The following is a 21219-nucleotide window of genomic DNA, read 5'->3' on the forward strand; positions in this document are numbered from 1 at the left end:
AAAAAATAAAAAATAAAAAAAAATGGACCTCCGATACAGACTCCTCTTGCAACCACTTAAGTTCTTTCCTATACTACGAAGCTGAATTGATCTCTTATATCCACCTTACGCAATGCTATATGAGAAAAAGGTCTCGCTTATAAGAGATAATGCCATTACAGTATTATCTTTACTATCAGAAGTAATAGTGACTATAAGAACTCTTTGAACTATTGGAGTATTGGGGATATGGAAGAGGTAAGCTTGTTACCTGTTGAAGAACTAAGTACAGAGCAGTAGGATCATTACAATGCCTCTCTGAGTATTGTCAAACAAGCTTTAGCATCAGTCAATATAAAGAAGTAGAGAGTAAGGAAGAGAGCTCTTCTGGAAGATGAGCATGCTGTCAAGAGATTAGCTTGGAGTATAGAGCATAAGGATGGGACAAAGGAGGACTTTGAGGATGTTATATTTAGTGATAAATGAATGGTTGAAAAGTCTAAAGATCTTAAGGATATTTGAGTATTCAGAATACCTGAGGAAAAGTGACACAAGGACTGCATTTATGGATTTACAAAAGGTCCTGGGATAAAGCTGATAGTCTGGGCTTGTATTTGGAGTAAAAGTAAAGGTCTCCTGATTCCCATTTTTGAGAAGAGTGTGAACAGATTTGTATATATTGGAGTTTTAGAAAATAGTTTAGTTGATATCTGGCAGGAGGTGGAGGACACAGTTGTGGATCCTATATTTTAGCAGGATAGTGCAAAGATACACACTGTAAAGGATACTATGGCTTGGTTTAAGGAAAATAACATACAGGTTATGTAATGGCCACCCAATTCACCCGATCTCAATCCTATTGAGTACTGTTGGAAGAGGGTAAAGGAAAAGCTACACCAGTACTTTCCTGACATTCATAAAACTAAGGGTGGTCCAGAAACTGTTAGAAGACATTTAGCAGAAGCTCTTAATGAGGTTTGGACTCATGATATAGAGGGGAATTTTCTGGAAAGGCTGTGAGAGTCTATGCCAAGGAGAGTGGCTGCTGTTTTAGATGCAAAGGGATGGTACACAAAACATTGATTTTTTTATTCTATAATTTCACATGAGAATTTTCTTATATCTATTAAATCTCTAACTAAATTTTCACTTTATTCCGGGTAGTTGTGGTTGCCTAGGTAGTAAATTTATAGTGGTGGTGGAGTTGCGGTTGCATCGCCGGACGAAACGATTTGACCTGGTACTTTATATACAGCCACCAGTCATCTCTGCTACTTCTTTCGAGTGGCCTTATTGTTAATCACACATGCATCCACACTGCTATTGCTATTTACACTCGCCCGATCGACGAAAAAGGTGAGGGATGGGAAGCGAATTACCCGAAATATCGCCCCTGGATCATATACACCGGCAATCACTGCCCCCCCCTCCTACTTACACTACCATTCCAAACATTCTTCTCCCATCTGCTCAATATAAGATCTACCTCCCTCGCCCTCTTGGGCCCTGCATTCCTCCTGACAGTCTCCAGCACCCACTTCATCCGCTCCCATTCCCTCCTCACCGGAATCTCCGCGTGGATCGCCCTCTCGACACCGGCGACGGCAATAGCCCACCCCATCCTCGGCCCAGGATCAAATCCCAGCACCAACATCGCCCTCAAGCACCTCTGCGCGTAGCGAAGACACTGCCTCGGCGATAGAACCGGTGAATTCGCAAAGTTCCACCCCATCGCGACTAGCAGCTTCCTGCCGGGAAGCCTGCGGCCCGGGATCTTCGGCTGGAAGCGCGAGAAGTAGTGCAGTGTTGGCGGTGTCAGGAGTTGGTATGCCCGCAGCGCGAGGTCCGGGTGCAGGGTTGCGGTCCGCACGATGAATTGTGCGAAAACGGAGTATTGGGTGTCTGGGTATATCTGGAGGAGTTCTAGTGCGGAGGTTGGATGGGCTCTCGTCAGTAGGCGGATTAGCCGTGCGATATCGGAGCGCGGGGGCGAGATGTTGTAGAATTTTAGGGAGGCTAGGAGTGGGGGGATTTCGGCGTATCGATGGAGACGGTGGAGGGTGTACAACATGTCGATGAGGAGGGTGGTAGAGGAGATGCACGTGTCTTTGAACGCCAGGATTGCGAGGGCGAAGACGCTCAGGCTTGGGAAGCTAGCGGCGCCGCGCTCCAGCGAGCGCATGCGTACCATGAGTCGCTCCGCGTCCCCCGTTTGCCGCGTCGTGCGCTTTGGTCCTGTCAGGCCCAATCGCAGCGGAAGGTAATGTCTTGCGACGAACCGCGCGATTTCGGCGTCAGTGCGGTAGCGGAGGTATGTTGGTGCTAGACGCTTGCGAAGTAGTACCCGCTCCGTGGCCCAAAGGCCAATGCTCTCTTCCTCTTGCCAGATCTTTGCCTGCGCTAATGTTGATACGAATGGCCAGATTATCCCCCGGGGCCAGACCTCGCGGCCGCTCCTAATGCAGTTGGTTGTTGTCCGCTCGACGGCCATGAGAATTGCCGGGTCGCGGGATTCGGGCGGGAGGATGTTGAACAGTGGCGCCATGAAGGGGATGCTGTCTTCGAGGATTTGAAAATCGGGCTTTTTCGAGCATGTACTGCCCCAAGACCATATCCAGGCTTCAAGCATAGAGCTTATGAGACCCCGGGCCATCTTTTTTTCTTGATCTGTGAAACGGACAATTATCTCGATTGACATGGTTAGTAGTGGGGTTTCGCCTCCTCCTTCTCTAAGACTACCTCGCAGGCCAAATCGTAGCTTCGTAGCACGGCCGAGGAAGGCGGCGTAAGTGTTGTAGGAGAGGTCGCGTGGATATATGGATGAGGAAGACTTCATCGCATCCCAGAGATTGTAGAGCTGGAGATGGGGCTGGGACATGGTGTCAATCGTTCGCACGCCACGCTTCATGTCCAGATCTGAGAGGAGACCATATTTCCCGGTTTTGAGGGCCTTCATTATGAGTTCGTAACCTCTGCCATATTGATTTGCGTCGCAGAGAGCATCGCAGATCGTTGCAATAAAGTTGCTCTGAGAAATGTTTATGAGGGGCTCTAGAGCATAGGAAACACCCAAACCAAGTTCGTTGAGATCAACGAGCCGAGAGGCGATAAGTTGGCTTGTCCTTCTTGTGATGGCTACCTTTGTTAAGACTATTTCGTCGAGGAGCTTGCGCATTTCGTTGCGGCTCTGCGCCTTCTTGATGTCTTTGACATATTCGCTACCATTCCTCACGATAACCTCTTCGGTCTCAAAGGACTTGATCTCCTCCGACAATATGGTTCTAAATCGCTTCCGGTGCAGATGCCCCTCAGCTTCGAGGAGTCTTCCGGCAACTCTTCGTCTTTGTTCCAAGCTAAGTCCTTCCATGGCAACCCTCAATAGCCTTATGCCCTCATCAACCATTAAGTTCTCCATCTCTAGGACTTCCAAAATTGGCGTAGGTACTCCTAGCTTCAACAGGTTCCGCAACAACACGATGACAGCGGGGCCAGTAAGCCGTAAGCCAGGTTCGATAGTTTTGAGTGTTTTGTATTCCTTAATAGCCGTACTTGTCGATTTTCCAGCCAAAATACGAGCATCCAACAATTCAAATGACTCCTGCACAGTACTAAACGGAGCACAAGGGGCCTCCGGCGGTAATGCACTAAACGGGGAGAAAATAGCTGTGAATGGTTCGAGTATGGAATTGAAGAAAGCGCCGTCGGGACGTGGCGGTTGGTAGTGCGAGCCTTTCGGCCGCGTCGGCCGATTCATAGCTGAAGGAGGAGTCACCCGAGTGCGGAAAGCCGACATAAATGGATCTGCAATTGTCCGTGAGCGAATTCGATTCGATCATGCGGTATAGTAACAATCAAGGGTAAAAGACGGACAGACCATCCAGCGATGGCGTTCGATCCTTATATCGACTTAAACTCCAGCTGAAAGTCGGTGGGACATCGCCCCATCCGTGCGTTGACACCCCCGACGGCGGCAATGACGACCTAGATTTCGATTCCTCCGCCCACCGCCTCTCCTTTCTTAGCTCAGCCTGGAGTCTCTCTGATGTCTGCGGTGATTGTGAAAACGTTCTTGCAAAAGACAAAAAGGCCCACCGAAGCGCCTCATCCGTGATCCAGATTGATGAAGAGTTGCCCGTGCTCGGTGAACCACCGTACAAAGAATTTTCAAATCTTGATGTGAGAGGTCGATGCCGAAGGCCTGTGAGTGGACGGCGGCCATGGCGGCCACATTGGCGTGCGAGCATGAGAAGGCTGCTACGACGCTTGATGTAACGGCGCTGGAATTAGTACCATATCATTGGTGATGAGGGGTGGCGATGGAGCACAGGGATTGACCAGGATAGCGGAGATGGGTGGTGGGGTCTGGGAGCATGAAACATTAGCGGCGGTTGCGGCTCTTGCACAAGACCCTAGATGGTATAGGTACAAGTACAAGTACAGTACTCGTACCGTATCATACTCGAGTATCATATGGATACACTTTGAAATTTCGGGTCCCGCCAAGCCCCATCTGCTGTGCACCACGTGATCGCCAGTGGATATTTCGATGCACTAACTTTACTACACTCGAGTATAGTATCATATCATACCAATGTTTTTTTCCGATTGTTTACTGTGGAGCGTACTCAAGTAAGTTAGGGCACAAGTAAGCTGTATTAACAAAACACCACTCGTAGAGAGGGTGGGGGGACACTATAAATGAGAATCGTAATTCGTATTAGGTTACGAAAAAAGTAATTATCGAGTTAAGGCAAGGAAGTTCTCATTAAGTACAATGGTACAATAATTATTATAGAAGGCCTCCCTGCTTCTATCCTATTTCAACCGGAATGAGACTCTTAACGAAGTTAATAGATGCAGAACAAAGTACAAGAGAGGGAAAAATCGAAGCAGCAAGTTTCAGAGAAAAGGATAATATTGGGGTAGTATTTGGGATATTCCGATGTCTCAATATACTAAAACACTCGGCATGTATGATAGAAGGCTGTTAAACTCCACCTCCAGACCCCTTAGCAGTTTCTGGTCCTTGGCCACTATTGTTCTTTTGTCTAACAGGAGTCAATGACTTGACAGTAGATTGGGTCGCCGTGGGGCCGATTGGTGGTGCAAGGTCCTTTGGCTCAAGCATCAGATAAACGCCCTGAGAGCTCGTACCTTCAATCTCTATTGCTGGTGGGGGTCGCATTGTTAGAGGCTCCTTCGACGGTACTTTTGACGGCTATTTGGGAGTGTAGTGGGCCCAGAGATTTCTTATTCTGGTCTGCTATTGAGAGTCGGGTATAACAACTTATATACCTTATGGTAATGACATTTCATATAGCCTAACGGCTTTGCTTGAAAGATGTAAGACACCTAACTTATCGAAGATGGCAGGCTTTCTAGGTCACTATCAAGCTACGGACAGGCGTCACCCCCGTCCCTCCTAGCCATGATTTCGGGTTCTAGGATTCATAAAATCCCAAGTCCAGACAGAAAGACAACTTGGGCACTTGAAATCGAGGAGCACCGGGAAGCTGGAAAACACTAAACTGGAAGTATTCCAACTCACTGGTATGAGCAAAATCCAAACTGTCCCGTCTCCACTTTATTTTTTCATTCCAAGGCACGTGTGTGCTCGGTTCGATAAAACTAGTTTTGCGTAAACATGGTAAGATATCGAGGTTGTAATCTTGTAATAGCTCGCCCAGACCGAACCGTATCTCACGACTGCCACCCCGTGTCCCCCCTAAGGCATCGCATAGGTAGACTACCGGTAACTGAACAGGTGGGAAATCCTCAGTGCAGTTGGTTGTGCTCACACCTTTAGCAGCAGAGCGGGATCAAATGTCGGGTTTACACCCCTATTCTCCGACTACCTAGGACAGAAGGAACAGGTCACTATAGCCATGATAAGGGGTCAATTGAGACAACTTGTGTCCAGGCTACTTGAGATCCCCGAGAAATTTACCATCTCTTGAGGCAAACAAGGAGCATCTTGGGGGGTAGGCTACCCAAATGAACATGATTATCGAGATATTCAGGTGCTTGCATCCTTTAGCCGAGAATCGTTCGCTTCGATACAGTGAACAAGTTTCTGGTAGAAGATTGAACCCAGATCTTCAGCTTAGTAGAGTAGATTACCTGAAAATCCCCTAATACCGCTGTTCCTAACAGGTAGATCACATACCTGGTCGGAACTGGACAGGTACTTCGCGAGGTGAATTAGCATTGAAACAACACAGCCGAGTGGGGAGGATATCAATAAATGCGCAACTAGAATGTATAGTATCATAGGATGATGACTTAGGGCGCGATGCGATGGACGCCGTCGGACGGTTGACTAGGTCATAAATCGGACTGGTGTCCCTTTCGTATGTTTTCTGCCAACTATTTCGGCCTTTACCCCGAGGACCAGGTTGGCCGAACACTACGATATCTACTCGGCTGAGTCGATATCAGCCCGGATTTCGGAGACATGAATGACATAAGACCATTCTCCTGGGGCTCCCATTCCAGAACTGAAGCGGGTGCAAAGATGCTCGACCGAGCTGATGTCGATCCAGGTTCGGCAAACAAAGATAGTCGGAAGCTGCTTTTCTGGGTTGCAATGTCTCAGAACGAGGGCTTTGAAGATGCCACTCGATCAAGCGAATGTCAACCTATATCATCATACAGTATCATACATGCCAGGAGTTTGACCTAAACCGTGTGAGCCCTCAGCGAGGCACCACGAATCTGGGCATCTTAGAATAGTTAGTAAAAACAAATCTCATCATAGAATCCTAGGAGCAATTGTGAAAATGAAACCTGTCATTCAATTTATTTTGTTTTAAAGATTTCAGTTATGTCCCTTGTTAGATAGAAACTAGCTTATAACAGATGGAGAGAGGCTTAAGCCTGAATCTTTAAAATGGATTGGGATTTATTTAGGAAGACTCAGTAACAATCTTCTTATCTGTAACTACTGATAACACTCTGGCAGAGAAATAAAATAAAGAAATAAAGATTTGCAAGAGAACTTATTATACTATTAAGATTTCTTCACTGATACTTGAAGATGTCTTGAAAGCTTGGGAGGTATGACACCTTAATATTTATATCCTACACTAGAGTAATCAGGGACTACAACTATTTATCATATAATAAAGTATGATTCGTGCGGACCAAAATCTGAACTAAGAATTTAGCAATTTTTAAACAATTATGCCATTAGAGCCAGCCACCCAAGAAACTCGAAATATCTTCTAAGTTATTCTCCTTCCTTTTCTCTCCAATATAGAGGATATTTTAAGTTCCTCAGATGGCTGAGTAGTTGTGTATAATTGTTTGAAATTGAGCAGTTTTGGTAAGAAACTGAAAAAATGTTATGCACAGCCACAGATTAAGTGCCAAGATAGGGCACTATCTGGATTAGTAATTACATATTTCTGCCAAGCCTTCCAACAAATTTGTACTCGGGGGGTACCTTAAGCGGGCGACACCCATATACGGGAACTGGGTTTTTCATACAGCGAATTCCCTTTTGTGGAGTTTTTTTGTATGGCAGACAAAAGTCGGGCGACACCCAGAAATAGGCTGGCGACACCCGAAATGGGCTAGTGAACTCTGAGGTTTGTGCTTCCGCGCCCAACTTACCCTTACCCCCGAGTACAAAATACCTGATAAACCTAGTACCCTGTAGGACTTTACCAATAATAAACCTATAGTTTTTGTTAATACTAAGCTCTACTTCAGAAATAAGTGGAAGTCCATTAATATGCTATCAATTAGAAGTATATCTGGCAGTAGTAGGTAGTCTGTATATCATTTTAAAATTATAGATGTTAATACTCTATAGAGAATCTTTAGATGACAAGACCAAAGAAAAATATAGTATTACATCGGCATGTTGGCAGCCCTGGTCGTCAGCCGCCTTTGGGTCAAGATACTAATAACCAACCTTCAAATCTAGATTCAAATGATACTACAGTAAGTGGTAATGAGTAAGATGTAGAATAACCTCTTGTTTTAAATAGTGGAGATAAGTTAATCTATGAAAATAAAGTAATTTGATAGAAGAAAGTGGCTAATATTAGTAAGACATTATAGAGGAGAATGATGCACAAGTAACAATTAACCAGTGTAACGATCCCTCTCTGGATAATTAGTTCTTGGCGACGGGGAACGATACTTCTCTTTCTGTCTTCTTCTTTCTTTGTCTTACGATAGCTCTAGGCCTCTGCCTATGTTACCGATAGTATAAGACCTTTGTCTTCTATTGGGAATGCCTATCGTAAGCTTTCTCTAACTCGTCTTAGTGAAGGACTTTTCTTGGCGTAACAATAATGGTGCAATAAAGATAAAGATCGTAAAGATGTTTTATATTCGTTAAAGTAATAAGTAGGAAAAGTACTTAGAACAAAGCGTGAAGAACCTATCTTCCTCGGCCGCCTCGGCCTCCTTATATAGTGTTCTTCCTGCTCCTAGTCATGTGACCTAAAGTGGTCACATGCGTGAAACCAAATCATAACAAACTAGTCATGTGACCAAAGTGATCACATGCTCAAAACCCATGACCTCGTAACGAGGTTATGTGCAAAAACTCATAAACCAATCATAACGTAATAAACAAGTCATATGACTCAACTGAGTCATATGCGCGAAACCCATGACCTCATAACGAGGTCATGTGCAAAACATAAATCATATGTGCAAGGCTTACCCGCAAGGCACACTCGCAAGGCATATTCGTCAGGCGCACGTCCCATGACTCATACTTGAGCCATGTGCAAAAGCATCACAAATCCCACACATAACAAATCATATAACCCGAATGGGTCATATGCGTAAAACTATAACATACCTGTGACTCATAACCATGTGTCACGTGAAAACCTTTTCCATGCCAAGCCATGTTCATGACAACCAGCCAGAGCCAATAGATTCCAATACCATTGAGAATAGTCCTAAAGCCAAAAGCTCAGATCGTCAGACACAATGACAATTGAGAAAAAAGCTCCAAGTACAGGAGAATGAAGAAAGTAGGTCCAATGTAGATAATATAGGTATGTTTTTGGCTTGTTACTAGTCTATTTAGCTTTAGATTAATATAATAACTAATTATTTATAACAATAATTATAGAGTCAAGTGATGCAGAGACATCTAACTAGGAGGAAAGTCAGTTGAGCTCAATGATTGAGGGAGGTTATAAGAGTTGGCCTAGATTGAATAAGGTTGGCCATGATACTGTGAAAAGCCATATTCTTTCACAAGATAAGTCTTAGGTATATTAATATGCTAGATATGAGAATTAGAAAAAATAAATAACTGATTATACAATTGCAATCCGTGATGTATGGCAGTATTTAAATTCCAAGAAGTGCAAGTTATAAGACTTAGATCATGAGCATCACAAGAAGTTATTAGAATTGATGAGAAGAAAACTTGGAGAATGTCACAGATGCAGAGTACTGCTCTAGTTGCTACTACCTCAGAGAAAGAATAGTTTGTAGTGATATGTATTCTGGAGGTAGAGCGTAAGTGGATAAAATCATACGAAATTTCTTTACAGAAAAAGTGCCAATAAGAGAGTATTATATCATACTTAAATGAGGAAGAAACTAGACTGATAATTCGGGAATACATTGCTAATGCAGGTAATGCTATCACATCATACCTCCTTACAGCAGCTATCACTACCTTTTGGACTACAGGTAAATTACCAGCTAGTACTAACCTGAGTGAAGAGTGAGGTAAGTTGAACATACTAGTAGTAGCTAGCCATTCAATTGCAGAGAAGCTGAGATGCAGAGTGTACTCAGTACTCAAAAGTGGTACTGCAGCAGAATGCCTACATAAGTTAGGATATAAGAATAAGAAAGTAAAGAAGGATATATACTGAGATGGACATGAGTGAGAAGATGTATTTACCTATCATCAAAATGAGTTTATCCCTGTACTTGACACTCTCAAGCCATTCATAGTTAAATGGGAATTGCATACTGATGGAAAACTAGTAATGACCTTCTCCAAAGATTTACCCAAAGGTCAAAGGCTGATTGTCTTAGTTACATATCATGAGTCAACCTTTGACTCTAATGATAGTAGAGGCTATACATGGATAAAGGAAGATAAGCCCCCACTTCATAAGAAGACACGAGGAAAAGGAATAATAGCATCAGACTTTGTCATGGTAAGAAGATGTCTTCAAGTACCAAGCTGGCTACCAGTTGATGATTTTCCATCTTTTGGTCTCTCTCCTGATCTAAACCTTTATTATAGCTCTAATTCTACTACAATGAAAGTAGAGTATAGTGGTGAGCTATGGTGGAAAGGCGATGACTTAGTCAACCAGGTAGTGAAAGTTACAATACCAATCTTTGAAGGGGTATTTCGTGGGTGCTGTTAGGTGGAGACAACTTGATAGACTTCAAAGTTGTCTAGGCCAATCGAGATTCGTTTCTGTAGACGGAGATTGTCTAAGAAGGCTCAGACTTTTCTCGTTTTGTTTATGACTACTAGGAGCGAAGTAAAATAGGTAAAGTAGGGTAGAATCGTAAAAACAATATTATATTGTTAAGGTCTCTTCTCTATTGCTTGATGATGTCTAAAGCTTCAGAGGCACTTCGATATTTATATTCTGTGTCTGAGTATTCGCGGACTACATCTATTTATCATACAACTATGTACTTCTTCAATCGTAATTCGTGACATCAAGTTTTATTCCAAGGTGCGAACACCTGTGGACCCAGAAAACCATCGCACCCTCTTCGGTAATTATGATATTTCTTCTTAGGAAGCGTGCTGTCCCCAATAGTAATATCCTGATTAGCAGAGTCTTTAGACTTATAGCCTAGTTCTTAAGTCGAACTGAGTTGGCTCCAATTGTCTTTGCCATTGATAAAATGATCATTCTTATCCACAGCTATATCTGCAAAGGTAGTTGCCATTGCAACCATTTTAGGGCATTTGACTCTGATCCTTTGTAACTCCATACCCAACTGATAGATTTTCTTTAGATGACTTCCTATTAACTCGCAGGAAGCCACTCCACTAGACTGGTAATTAATTCCATGGTTGACAACTCTTGGTTGCTCTCTGGGTAGTAGGTTTCATTAACCATAGTAGTATTGAGAATCACTCCATGGCTACGACATGTTCCGAAACCCAGTTGCAACACTCCGTGAAGTTCGTTGGCTTCTTTGGTAGTGTCTTTTGGAGTTCTAGACTCTTCTGGTGTATGTAAATGTATTGGTCTCTAGTAGAGATCCTTTACCATTTGATACCATCTCTTTGTACGAAATCGTCCCGTTACTTATAACCCATGCCAAAGGTCTCATGTCTTTGAAGCCAAGTAACTCTCTGAGTAGTTGACGGAATTACTCTGTTCCACTTCCCAGGCCTAGCCGAAGATCCCCTCTCATATATCCTGCGAACAGGATCTGGTTGGACGGATGGCAACAACGTATATGGTGTTATTCGAACAACCTCAATTCTGTGGTAATATAGTCACAGGATGCAACTGAGATTGATATATATGATGACGCGCGGGCCCAGTAAGGGAGCCGGAGGGGGGTGTTGGAGACCAGAGATTCCGATTCCTAGTGGGGTTACCCTACTTAGGGTGGTTCCTAGGTATCGGGTTCTGGTATTCCTAACATGAGCTCCCTCCTCTTAAGTCTTAGTCCCGAATGCCTTTTTGGTACATAAAAATAAAAAATTAACGTAAACATAATTTAACCATTAAATTTTTAAATATTAACTCCTTTTGGACCTGATGAGAGTAGGGTAAAAGACCTTCCACGTTTGCTTGGCCATGGTAGGAAAACCTTTCTCTCATCGTCCTTTTTCTGCCCACTTTGGCATTTCCGGATTATCACAGTGAAATTCATTCACCATTTCCCTCGCATTATCCATACCAGTAGCAGGTTCCCAGGTGTTCCCATCTTCAGAACATCCTTGCCATTTGACAAAGTACCATAGTTCCCGTACCTCCTGGTAGCGACCGCGTACTCTCTTTCTGTAAGAGCGTAACTGGCATCTTACAATTTTCTCTATTTCCCATTGTAAGTCGCCCTCAATATCCTCGGGCTCTCTGGGAGGTTGTTGTCGGTCAGTGCATACCGACTCTCTTTAGGGTTCTAATAGAGATACGTGAAATACGGGATGTATATTCCATCGATCCGAGATATTGAGTTTACAGGCGTGGTTTCCTCGTTTCTCTAAGATCGCGAATGGTCCATATAATGTAAGACTGAGTGTCTTTGACTTTCGGTACATACGAATGTTCTTTGCGTTTAACATTACTTTATCACCAATTTTGAAGTCAGGTTGCTCCTTAGTCTTCTTATTGTAGTATTTGGCCATAGCTTCTCGTCTCTGTTTGAGTGATTCTCTTGCTTGCTTGTGGATCGTTTTTATCCAGTTTGCATATAGTGGGTCTCCTATATTTTGCACCTCGTGTTCCTTCATCCATTCAGTTTGTGGGTGACATCCATAGTTTGCGTACAATGGTGTCATCCCGTGTGTATTGGTTGCCGAGTTGTTGTAAGCATGTTCGGCAAGAGGTAACAGTTGGTACCAGTCATCCTGATCATAGTTGACAAAACTTCACAGGTAACCATCTAGCACTTGGATGGTTCGCTCAGTTTGTCTATCCGTTTGAGGATGGTATACTGTAGACATCCTCCTTTTTATATTAAGTGTTTTGCATAGGGATTTCCAGAATTCTCCTGCAAACTTTGAATCCATGTCTGAGACAATTTCTATTGGTAAGCCATGTAGCTTCCATATTTCCTTTGTAAAGGCTGTTGCCACATCTTTTGCGGTGGTTTCTCCTTCCAATCCGACGAAGTGAGCCATTTTTGTAAATTGGTCAACTACTACTATGATTTGGGTGCATCCTTGACTTTGGGGTAACTGTGTAATAAAGTCAACTGAAATTGATGCCCATGCTGCATAGGGTATTGACAGCGGTTGTAGTAGACCATATTTCAAGTGTTGTGGGGATTTGTTGTATTGACAATCATCACACGATCATACGTAATTGTTTACCCAATCTGCCAGGCCTTTCCAATAAAAATCCCTCATAATTATCTAAAGGGTTTTTTCTTGCCCGAAGTGTCATGCTATTTTAGCATTGTGACATCCTTCAGCTATTATTGTATAAAGATCCTGATTTTTTAGTACGAATAGTCTTTGCTTGTAGTAAAGCAACTCGTTGGATAAGGTCCAGTCTTTCAGGAAAGGTTTACCATAGTCTCGTAAGTTTTCTAACTCATTTCTTCTTTTAAGCCATTCTCTATCCCCTGGGATGGCTTTTAGGACTTGCTCTAGAAGTTTCGGGTTGAATTTCTTTAGTTCCTTATGGGTCAGTATGGCGCTATTCATGAGTGTTTGTTCGGGTACTTCAGTGGCATCATACCAATGTGTATTTTGGTTTATTGACACATGTAGTTGGGTGACTACCGGCTCTAATTCTTGGATAGTAATAGCCCTTGTTGCGATGTCTGTGCTGCCGAATCCTGATGTACCTCTTTCGGTATTCTCTCGGTTGTCTATTTCTATCATCTCTGCAGTATTAATGTTTTCTATCACTAGTTGGGCAATTCGATCGCCGGCCTTGATGTGACAGTCTGCATCTCGATGATTAAATAGTAGTACTTTGAGTTTGCCGGTATAATCTGCGTCGATTACGCCAGCACCGGTAGAGATACCGCTTTTGACTACAAGTCCACTTCTAGGAGCAATCCTTCCCTACGTTCCGGTTGGTATACCAATTGCAATACCGGTTCCAACAATTAACTGTCCTCGTGCTGGGACTTTGTTTTCCTGTATTGCATAGAGATCATGGCCTGCTGCCATTCTTGAGCCTTTAGTTGGTAATCTTGCCCTGGTGTCTAACTGTTTTACTCGAATTACCGGGTCTGAGTCATTCCAGTTAGGAGTTTCCTATATATCACCTATGTTTGTATCATTTGTTTTGCTGCCTGGTATTAAGCATATTTGAATTTCCCCTTTTGCAGTTCTTGTTACCGAACTGATTTGGAAATGTTTGGGTTTCAATATCGCCTGTTCGCGATATGCAGCTCGCTCCTCAGAACAGTACTCCGGCCTTCGACTGAGTGTATCAGGTTTTCCCCCTCTCATTCCTGGGCAGTAAATAATTCTGAAGTTGTAATCATCTAACTTCTGTGCCCAACCAATTTGGCGTCCGCTCCAGACCTTCAAGGTGAGGAAATATTGGAGGTTTTGGTGATTGGTGTACACAGTTATAGGCTTTTGGGTTCCAACCAGGTATTGGCGCCATTCTTTGAAAGCTTTCAATATCGCCAATAGTTCTTTGTCATGGATCTCATAATTTAGCTCTGCGGAATTCAGCTTGCGCGAATGAAAAGCTACAAGGTGTAGTCTTTTTTCCACAAACTGGGATAGGATGCAGCCTAAGGCAAAGTCACTAGCATCTGTTTCCACCACTGTTTCTCTTTCCGGAAAGAGATGGTGTAAAATTGGGGCCAAAGTGAATTTTCTTTTAAGCTCCTGGAAGGCCTTGCCCTGTTCTAGATCCTACCGGAACTTCTTTGGATCACCTTTCAATGTTTCCATAATAGGAGCGCAAATTTTAAAGAAGTTTTCTATAAAGCGTCGATAGAAGTTAGAAAAATCCATGAAATATCTGGACTTCTTTAACTGACGTAGGTGATTTCCAGTTTAATACTGAATCCACCTTTCGGGTACTCATAGATACCCTATCGACAGCTATCATGTAGCCTAAGAACTCCACTTTTTTAAAGTGGAAGAAAGATTTTTTATTGAGATTGCGAGCTGGAAATCTGTTAATCGTTATAACACTTTTATTACTAGTTCGATATGTTCCTTCTCATTTTTAGAATAAATGAGAATGTTATCCAAATAATATACGACCCCTTGATCTAGGTATTCCCAAAGGACCTCATTCATCATGTCCTGAAATGTAGCTGGAGCATTGGCTAATCTGAAAGGCATGACCTTATACTCATAATGTCCATAGTGTGATCAGAATGCCATTTTCCATTCATCCCCTTCTTTGATTAGGATGAGATTGTAGCCATCTTTTAAATCAATTTTGGAAAAGATGCTAGCTCCTGCTAGGCGATCACGTAACTCCCACATTAATGGTAATGGGTATTTGTTCAAGATGGTTATCTTGTTCAGGTTTCAGTAGTCTACTACTAGTCGTAGTCTTCCATCTGCCTTTGGTGTAAAGAGAATTGGAGTACCAAAAGGCGATTGGCTCTTCGTGATCTTTCCATGTCGTAACATATCATCAAGGTATTCTCGTAACAACTTAAAATATTTATCAGACAGAGGATAAATGGGTCTCCAAGAGGGTTTCGCTTACTCGACTAATTTAATTTCATGATCGAAGGTTCTCCTAGGGGCTAACTTTGCCGCAGTTTGTGGGAGAAATAATTTCTTGAATTTCCAGTAGTGTTTTGGAATGGAATCGAAGTTGATCTCATTAGGATTTTCTGCAACTCTGCTTTTTCCTATTTGGATCGTGTTCTCATCCCAAGCGACAGTTTCGTCGTATTTGAACATATTCGCAATTCCTTTATCCTCTTCTTCCACGCTGTTTTTACATTTAGAGTTCCGAAATTCCCATTTTGTAGGTTCTCTAATGTTGGATAGGGGGTGCCCTGAATGCTACCACTCGAAAAGGATTATCATCCCGTAATTGCCTGCTGCTGCGATTTCGCATGCAACTTCAGATATGGGTTTGTTTTGTCCTATTTCAAGCCAAATAGGGTGTGTGTTGAACTTTCCTCCCGATGAAGTTGATACTCCATCAAAGACTTGAATGTTGACCAGATTTGGTCTCTCTGTGAGTGGGATTTTTAATTCTTTTACGAGTTCTTTATTGATTAGGAACACATTAGATCCTGAATCTAATAGCACTCGTATTTTGTAGCTCTGACAATTTGGATTTATAACGTGAATGTAAGTATGTCTCTCAGGACAATCATATCTTGTAGGCTTTGGTACGCTAAAAGCACGCTTTTTTGGGTAAGGCATTGAATCGTTGTTTTGTCGTTTCAACATGTCTGAGCTTTGATAACAACTGGGATGTTTGTTACCGCGCCTGCGCAGTTTTGACCATTTAGGTCTCCTCAGACAAACTTGTTTCTACTTGGTATATCGGGCAGCCCACTACTAGCGGTCTTTACCCCTTGCCGAGGGGTTCCCATACCTTCCACTTATACTTCCTGTAGAACCAATCTAGGGGGTCTCTGCCATCGTCCAGATATCATGGAAACAAAGGCCGGGTGCCTAAGGCTGGTCGGCTGTCTCTTTAATAACCTTCCTGGGATTATTCTCTATCCTTACTTAACTGTAGCCAGTGTCCTCACTTTATTGTGTTTGTTCGGTACCAGCGCGGCACCTAAGCAGCAGTAACTAAAGGTAAGGTCTAGAGCTCTTGTACCTATTTCTCATGTAGATCGAAGATGTGCTTCGCTTATCCTCTAGATCCTTCATCTTAGCCCTACTGTCGCTCCCTCCAGAACCCTTGGTGCTGTCTGTTTCCTGTCCAGGCTTTGGTCCTTATCGGAGACCTTTCAGTATCCAGATCAGGTGCCTGACTACCCCAACGGTCATGAATTAGGTCATTAGGGCGAGCTTGTATCACTCCCTTGAGAAGCATAGAGGCACCGCCAATGCGTACATTGCTCTTTATTAATCCCCTTGTCCTTGCGGCAAGAAGGACGCGTGTACTCCCACTCAGGTCATGATCGCAAGGTCGTTTTCTTCGCTTCGACATCTCTTTAATTTGCCATTGATTTCGATTCCTAGAGAGTATGTCTCTTCTAGACTACCCGAACACCGTAGTTGTCGGTACTAATGAGATGACCTAAGTCATCTCTTCGTCATCACCTAGTTCCCAGAGTTTATTACCCCTTGGAACTTAGGCGGCAGAGATTTTTCTGGGACAGTTTACTGTTGCCACCCTTCTAGGCCTTAGTGTCTTGAATGGGTGGTCATCTGCCCTTGTTCTAGATACCTGAATTTGTCCCCAGCAGGTTTTGTAGTCATAGTTTTTCTTACCACAACGAGTACAATTGCCATCCAGCTTTCTTTCATCGATGGTTGACTGAGGGATTCCTTCGTGGGCAGCTTTGAAGTTTGTGTGTGTTAACTTCGCAGTTCCAGTAGATTTCCTTACCGGTTTATTGGGTTCCAGTCCCCGTTTCTTTTTCTTAGAGGGACCACCTCTCTTTATGAAGTGTTTCTCCCTTTTTTCCTTTGATTGAATTTTGTCCACAAGTTTCTTGTCTAAAGATGTCCTTACAGGTTTCGATTTGTTCCGGTCTGGGTGGTCCCATTCCTATTATTCTTCCTCATCCCTTCCTGCTTCCCGAACTGCTTTTTCCCATTCGGCATCAGTATCATACTTGTTTAAGGAGAGTCGTCACCTAATCTTGGAGGGCAACATCCTATCACTTGCCATTAGCCAGTCTGGTCCTGTTAATCGGGCGTGGAGATTCAGGTTATGCATTTTCCCCATGAAGGTCTGAATATCATTTTTGTACTCCACAAACTCCATATCCAGTATGGCCTTTCGTCCTTCTTTGAGAGGTGCGTACTGACTAGTAAATTCGTACTCAAACCGGGTCCAGGAAGATAGTTTCGGGTCTTGTTCTTCTCCTTGGAGCCCATCCATTGTACGTCGATACCATACGGCTATTGGACTGACTTAATTCCCTCTCATATATCCTGCGAACAGGATCTGGTCGGACAGACAGCGATGACGTATATGGTGTTATTCTAACACCTTCAATTCTGTGGTAATATAGTCACAGGATACAACTGAGATTGATATGTATGATGATACGCGAGCCTCGTAAGGGAGCCGGAGGGGGGTGTTGGAGACCAGAGATTCCAATTCCGAGTGGGGTTACCGTACTTAGGGTGGTTCCTAGGTATCGGGTTCTGATATTCCTAACAGGTGCCAAGCTGTCTTTCTCGTCGATACCACTACAAGTGTAACTGGTACAAATACTCGGTTATTAGTTTTGTTTAATGTTTTGTTTTAAGTATCACTTTGATACTTAGTTTGTTTTAAGTATCGTTTGATACTTAGTTTTGTTTTATATTTTGTTTTAAATATCGCTTTGATACTTGGTTTTTTTTAAGTATCCTTTCATACTCAATTTTGTTTTATATTTTGTTTTAAGTTTTGTTTTGATACCTGATTTGTTTTACCGAAGTGGATCGCTTGATATGTTTAATTAGTTTTATTGATGCTAGACATGAACAGATTTGTTTATTTAAAGACTGTCTGTAACTGGTATGGGTACTTGGTTATTAGTTTTGCTTTATGTTCTTTTAAGTATTGTTTTAATACTTGGTTCGTTTTAAGCATTGTTTGATACTGAGTTTTGTTTTATATTTTGTTTTAAGTATCGCTTCGATACTTGGTTTGTTTTAAGTATCGTTTGATACATAGTTTTGTTTTATGTTGTGTTTTAAGTATCGCTTCGATACTTGGTTTGTTTTAAGTATCATTTGATACTAAGTTTTGTTTTATGTTTTGTTTTAAGTATAGCTTTAATACTTAATTAGTTTTACCAAAGTGTATCAATTGATACCTTTGATTAATTTCGTTCATCATAGATATAAACAGATTTGTGTATTTAAAGACCACCTGTTTCTATGATAGAAAAGGCACACTTCGACAGACAGTATTTCAATATACTTGGTTGAATGGTTACTTCTTTATTTCTCAGTACACCCTCAAAGCCTCTTTTAGTTCTCAGCTCACCTCCTCTCTGAAAGAGCAGGCCACATGCCAACTATTATATCTATTACCAATAACGTGATTAGCACCTTGCAAACACGTTACATTGTTTTAACCTCAGCATGTGGTTAAAAACCTGTCCCCAGATTTAGTCCTAATCAACCTATTGGTATCCAACTCAGAATGCTAGCAGAGAGAAGTGGCAGAATTATGGCACATTCGGCTTTGTCTCAAATCCAACATAGAGTCTTTGATGACCAGGAGTGGGAAGCAAATCTCATGACAAGACCTTACAAGAAAGAAACAACCCCGGTGCTCTGCATAGGAGCTGGAAAAACTTACAAACAAGGAACACACATAACCTCCAGGAAAGTTCCCTCCTACTCAAGCAAAAAGGCCTTCCTTTGAACCTCCAATCAACCCCAAATCTAGTAGCGAATCAGACATGGCTAGTACAGGAAGAGGGCCCTCTAGAGGAGGAACATTACTAGCTCGGCCTGAAGAAGAGGAAGTACCCACTGCATTTGAACCTCCTAAGTTTAAACTCCACCTTCCAGCAAAGTTTAGAGGAGAAGGAAAAGGCCTCAAACCAGAAGCTTTTGACTGATGGGCGACTGAACTTACACATTATCTTCTCCTGCAAGAGAAAGATGTGGAAGACCTTACAACCAGACTATACATTGCATCATTCTGCAAAGGAAAGGCAACCGACATATACTACCAATGCTATAAGAAATACGGCAGAAACGTAAGATTAAGAAGATCCACTGTTCTCGATTACATGAAAGGCCGATTCCAATTCTCTATCACCAATAACCTCCTATACAACAAATTCAACGAGCTCCAGAAAGTTAATGGAATGTATATTAAAAGAATCACAGATGTAGCTATGGATCTAATAATGTATAAAGACCAAATGAAGAAAGAAAGCATTTCCAACTACATCCTTAAGCGACAATTCTATGATACTATGCATCCTACCCACCGGCGAGAGGTAGAACCACTCAAGGAAGACAATGACCATATTGCAATAATAATTGCAAGAGCAGAACGAAAGGATGCTATCCTTCAGAAAACCAAGACACAGACATCCTCTAGCAGGAATAGCTAACCACGACACAAGCCCTCCAGCAACTCTGAAGACGATACCCCACGGGTTTTCAACAAGAAAACCAAATCCTCCAAAGAATTGAGACGACAAAAAGGAAAATGTTTTGAATGCGGAAAAACACGACACACTTGGCGAAGAACTGCGCTACGAAGAAAGGGAAAGGAGAAACCATTAAGCAAGAAGCATCAGCCAACAATATTGAGAATGATAGTGATGATGCCCAATCCAGCGAATATGAGGAGATTGATATTGGATATATCGATGTGGAGTGCAACAGGGTCCGACCTCCAGCTACATTTAAAGCACACACCACCCTGGAAGGTACTATTCTCATCCATGGTAAGAAGGCTCGAGTCCTATTCGACACTGGCACGATTGGAAGAGACATGATCAGCAATGCCTTTGTTTCTGTCCATGGACTCCCAACTCGAGACCTTAACCAACTCATACCAATCAATATGGCAGTGAGGAAATCACGATCCACAAGCCATAAAACCTGCAGTGCAAATATTCGACTTGGTTATGCAGTACTACCCACCCAGAAAATACTAGTCAGAAACTTAGCCAAATATGATGCCTTGATAGGAATGCCATTCCTGAATCGCCACAAAGCTGTAATCAGGAATGGGGAGTCAACCATCAATTTCCCAGATCAGAAGGTCAGAGTCTCTCGCAAGCCAACAAGCGGAGAGTACCAAGCGGAGAGTACCAAGCCGCAGTCTGTGAAGCAACTGCCCAATGCCTAGTGGATGAATACTCTGATGTTTTCCCTTATTAGATTCCCGAAGAACTACCAGCTATGAGAAAGGTGAACCATCACATCCGTCTCCGAGACCCCTTAAATCTTAAAAACCAACCTACCTACTCAATCCCTGATGCATACAAAAACCCACTATGTGACTGGATAAACTAACAATAAAGAAGAGGAGCCATCTGCCGAGTGGAAGCACCAAGTGCTGCACCTATGTTTGTGCAACACAAAGCAGATGGCAAAAGAATCCGCTCCTTAGTTGACTTCAAACTACGAATTGAAAACAAAGTTATGGACAGCTCCGCTATCCCAAATCAAACCCAGATCTTGAATGCAGTTGGACGGTGTAACCGGTACAGGTACTTGGTTATTGGTTTTGTTTTATGTTTTGTTTTAAGTATTGCTTTGATACTTGGTTAGTTTTAAGTATCATTTGATACTTGGTTAGTTTTAAGTATCGTTTGATACTTGGTTTTGTTTTATGTTTTGTTTTAAGTATCGCTTTGATACTTGGTTAGTTTTAAGTATCGTTTGATACTTGGTTTTGTTTTATGTTTTGTTTTAAGTATCGCTTTGATACTTGGTTAGTTTTAAGTATCGTTTGATACTTGATTTTTTTTTATGTTTTGTTTTAAGTATCGCTT

At 42.5% G+C, this 21219-nt stretch overlaps 1 protein-coding gene; it reads right to left on the bottom strand.

Moving 5' to 3' along the window:
* Positions 1 to 1279: 1279 nt before the first annotated feature.
* GSTUM_00006816001 (uncharacterized protein) lies at positions 1280 to 4337 on the bottom strand. XM_002838975.2 has 2 exons: positions 3854 to 4337; positions 1280 to 3780 (listed from the first exon to the last, which is right to left on the bottom strand). The coding sequence occupies exon 2, from the start codon at positions 3731 to 3733 to the stop codon at positions 1394 to 1396; it is 2340 nt and encodes a 779-aa protein (XP_002839021.1). The 5' UTR covers positions 3734 to 3780; positions 3854 to 4337; the 3' UTR covers positions 1280 to 1393.
* Positions 4338 to 21219: the final 16882 nt, after the last annotated feature.

Source organism: Tuber melanosporum, assembly GCF_000151645.1.
Source record: "Tuber melanosporum whole genome shotgun sequence assembly, scaffold_3, strain Mel28".
Classification (NCBI taxonomy): domain Eukaryota; kingdom Fungi; phylum Ascomycota; class Pezizomycetes; order Pezizales; family Tuberaceae; genus Tuber; species Tuber melanosporum.

Excerpts from the sequence above, each read along its gene's own strand:
- GSTUM_00006816001 (XM_002838975.2), bottom strand. The coding sequence starts at position 3,733 with ATGAATCGGCCGACGCGGCCGAAAGGCTCGCACTACCAACCGCCACGT.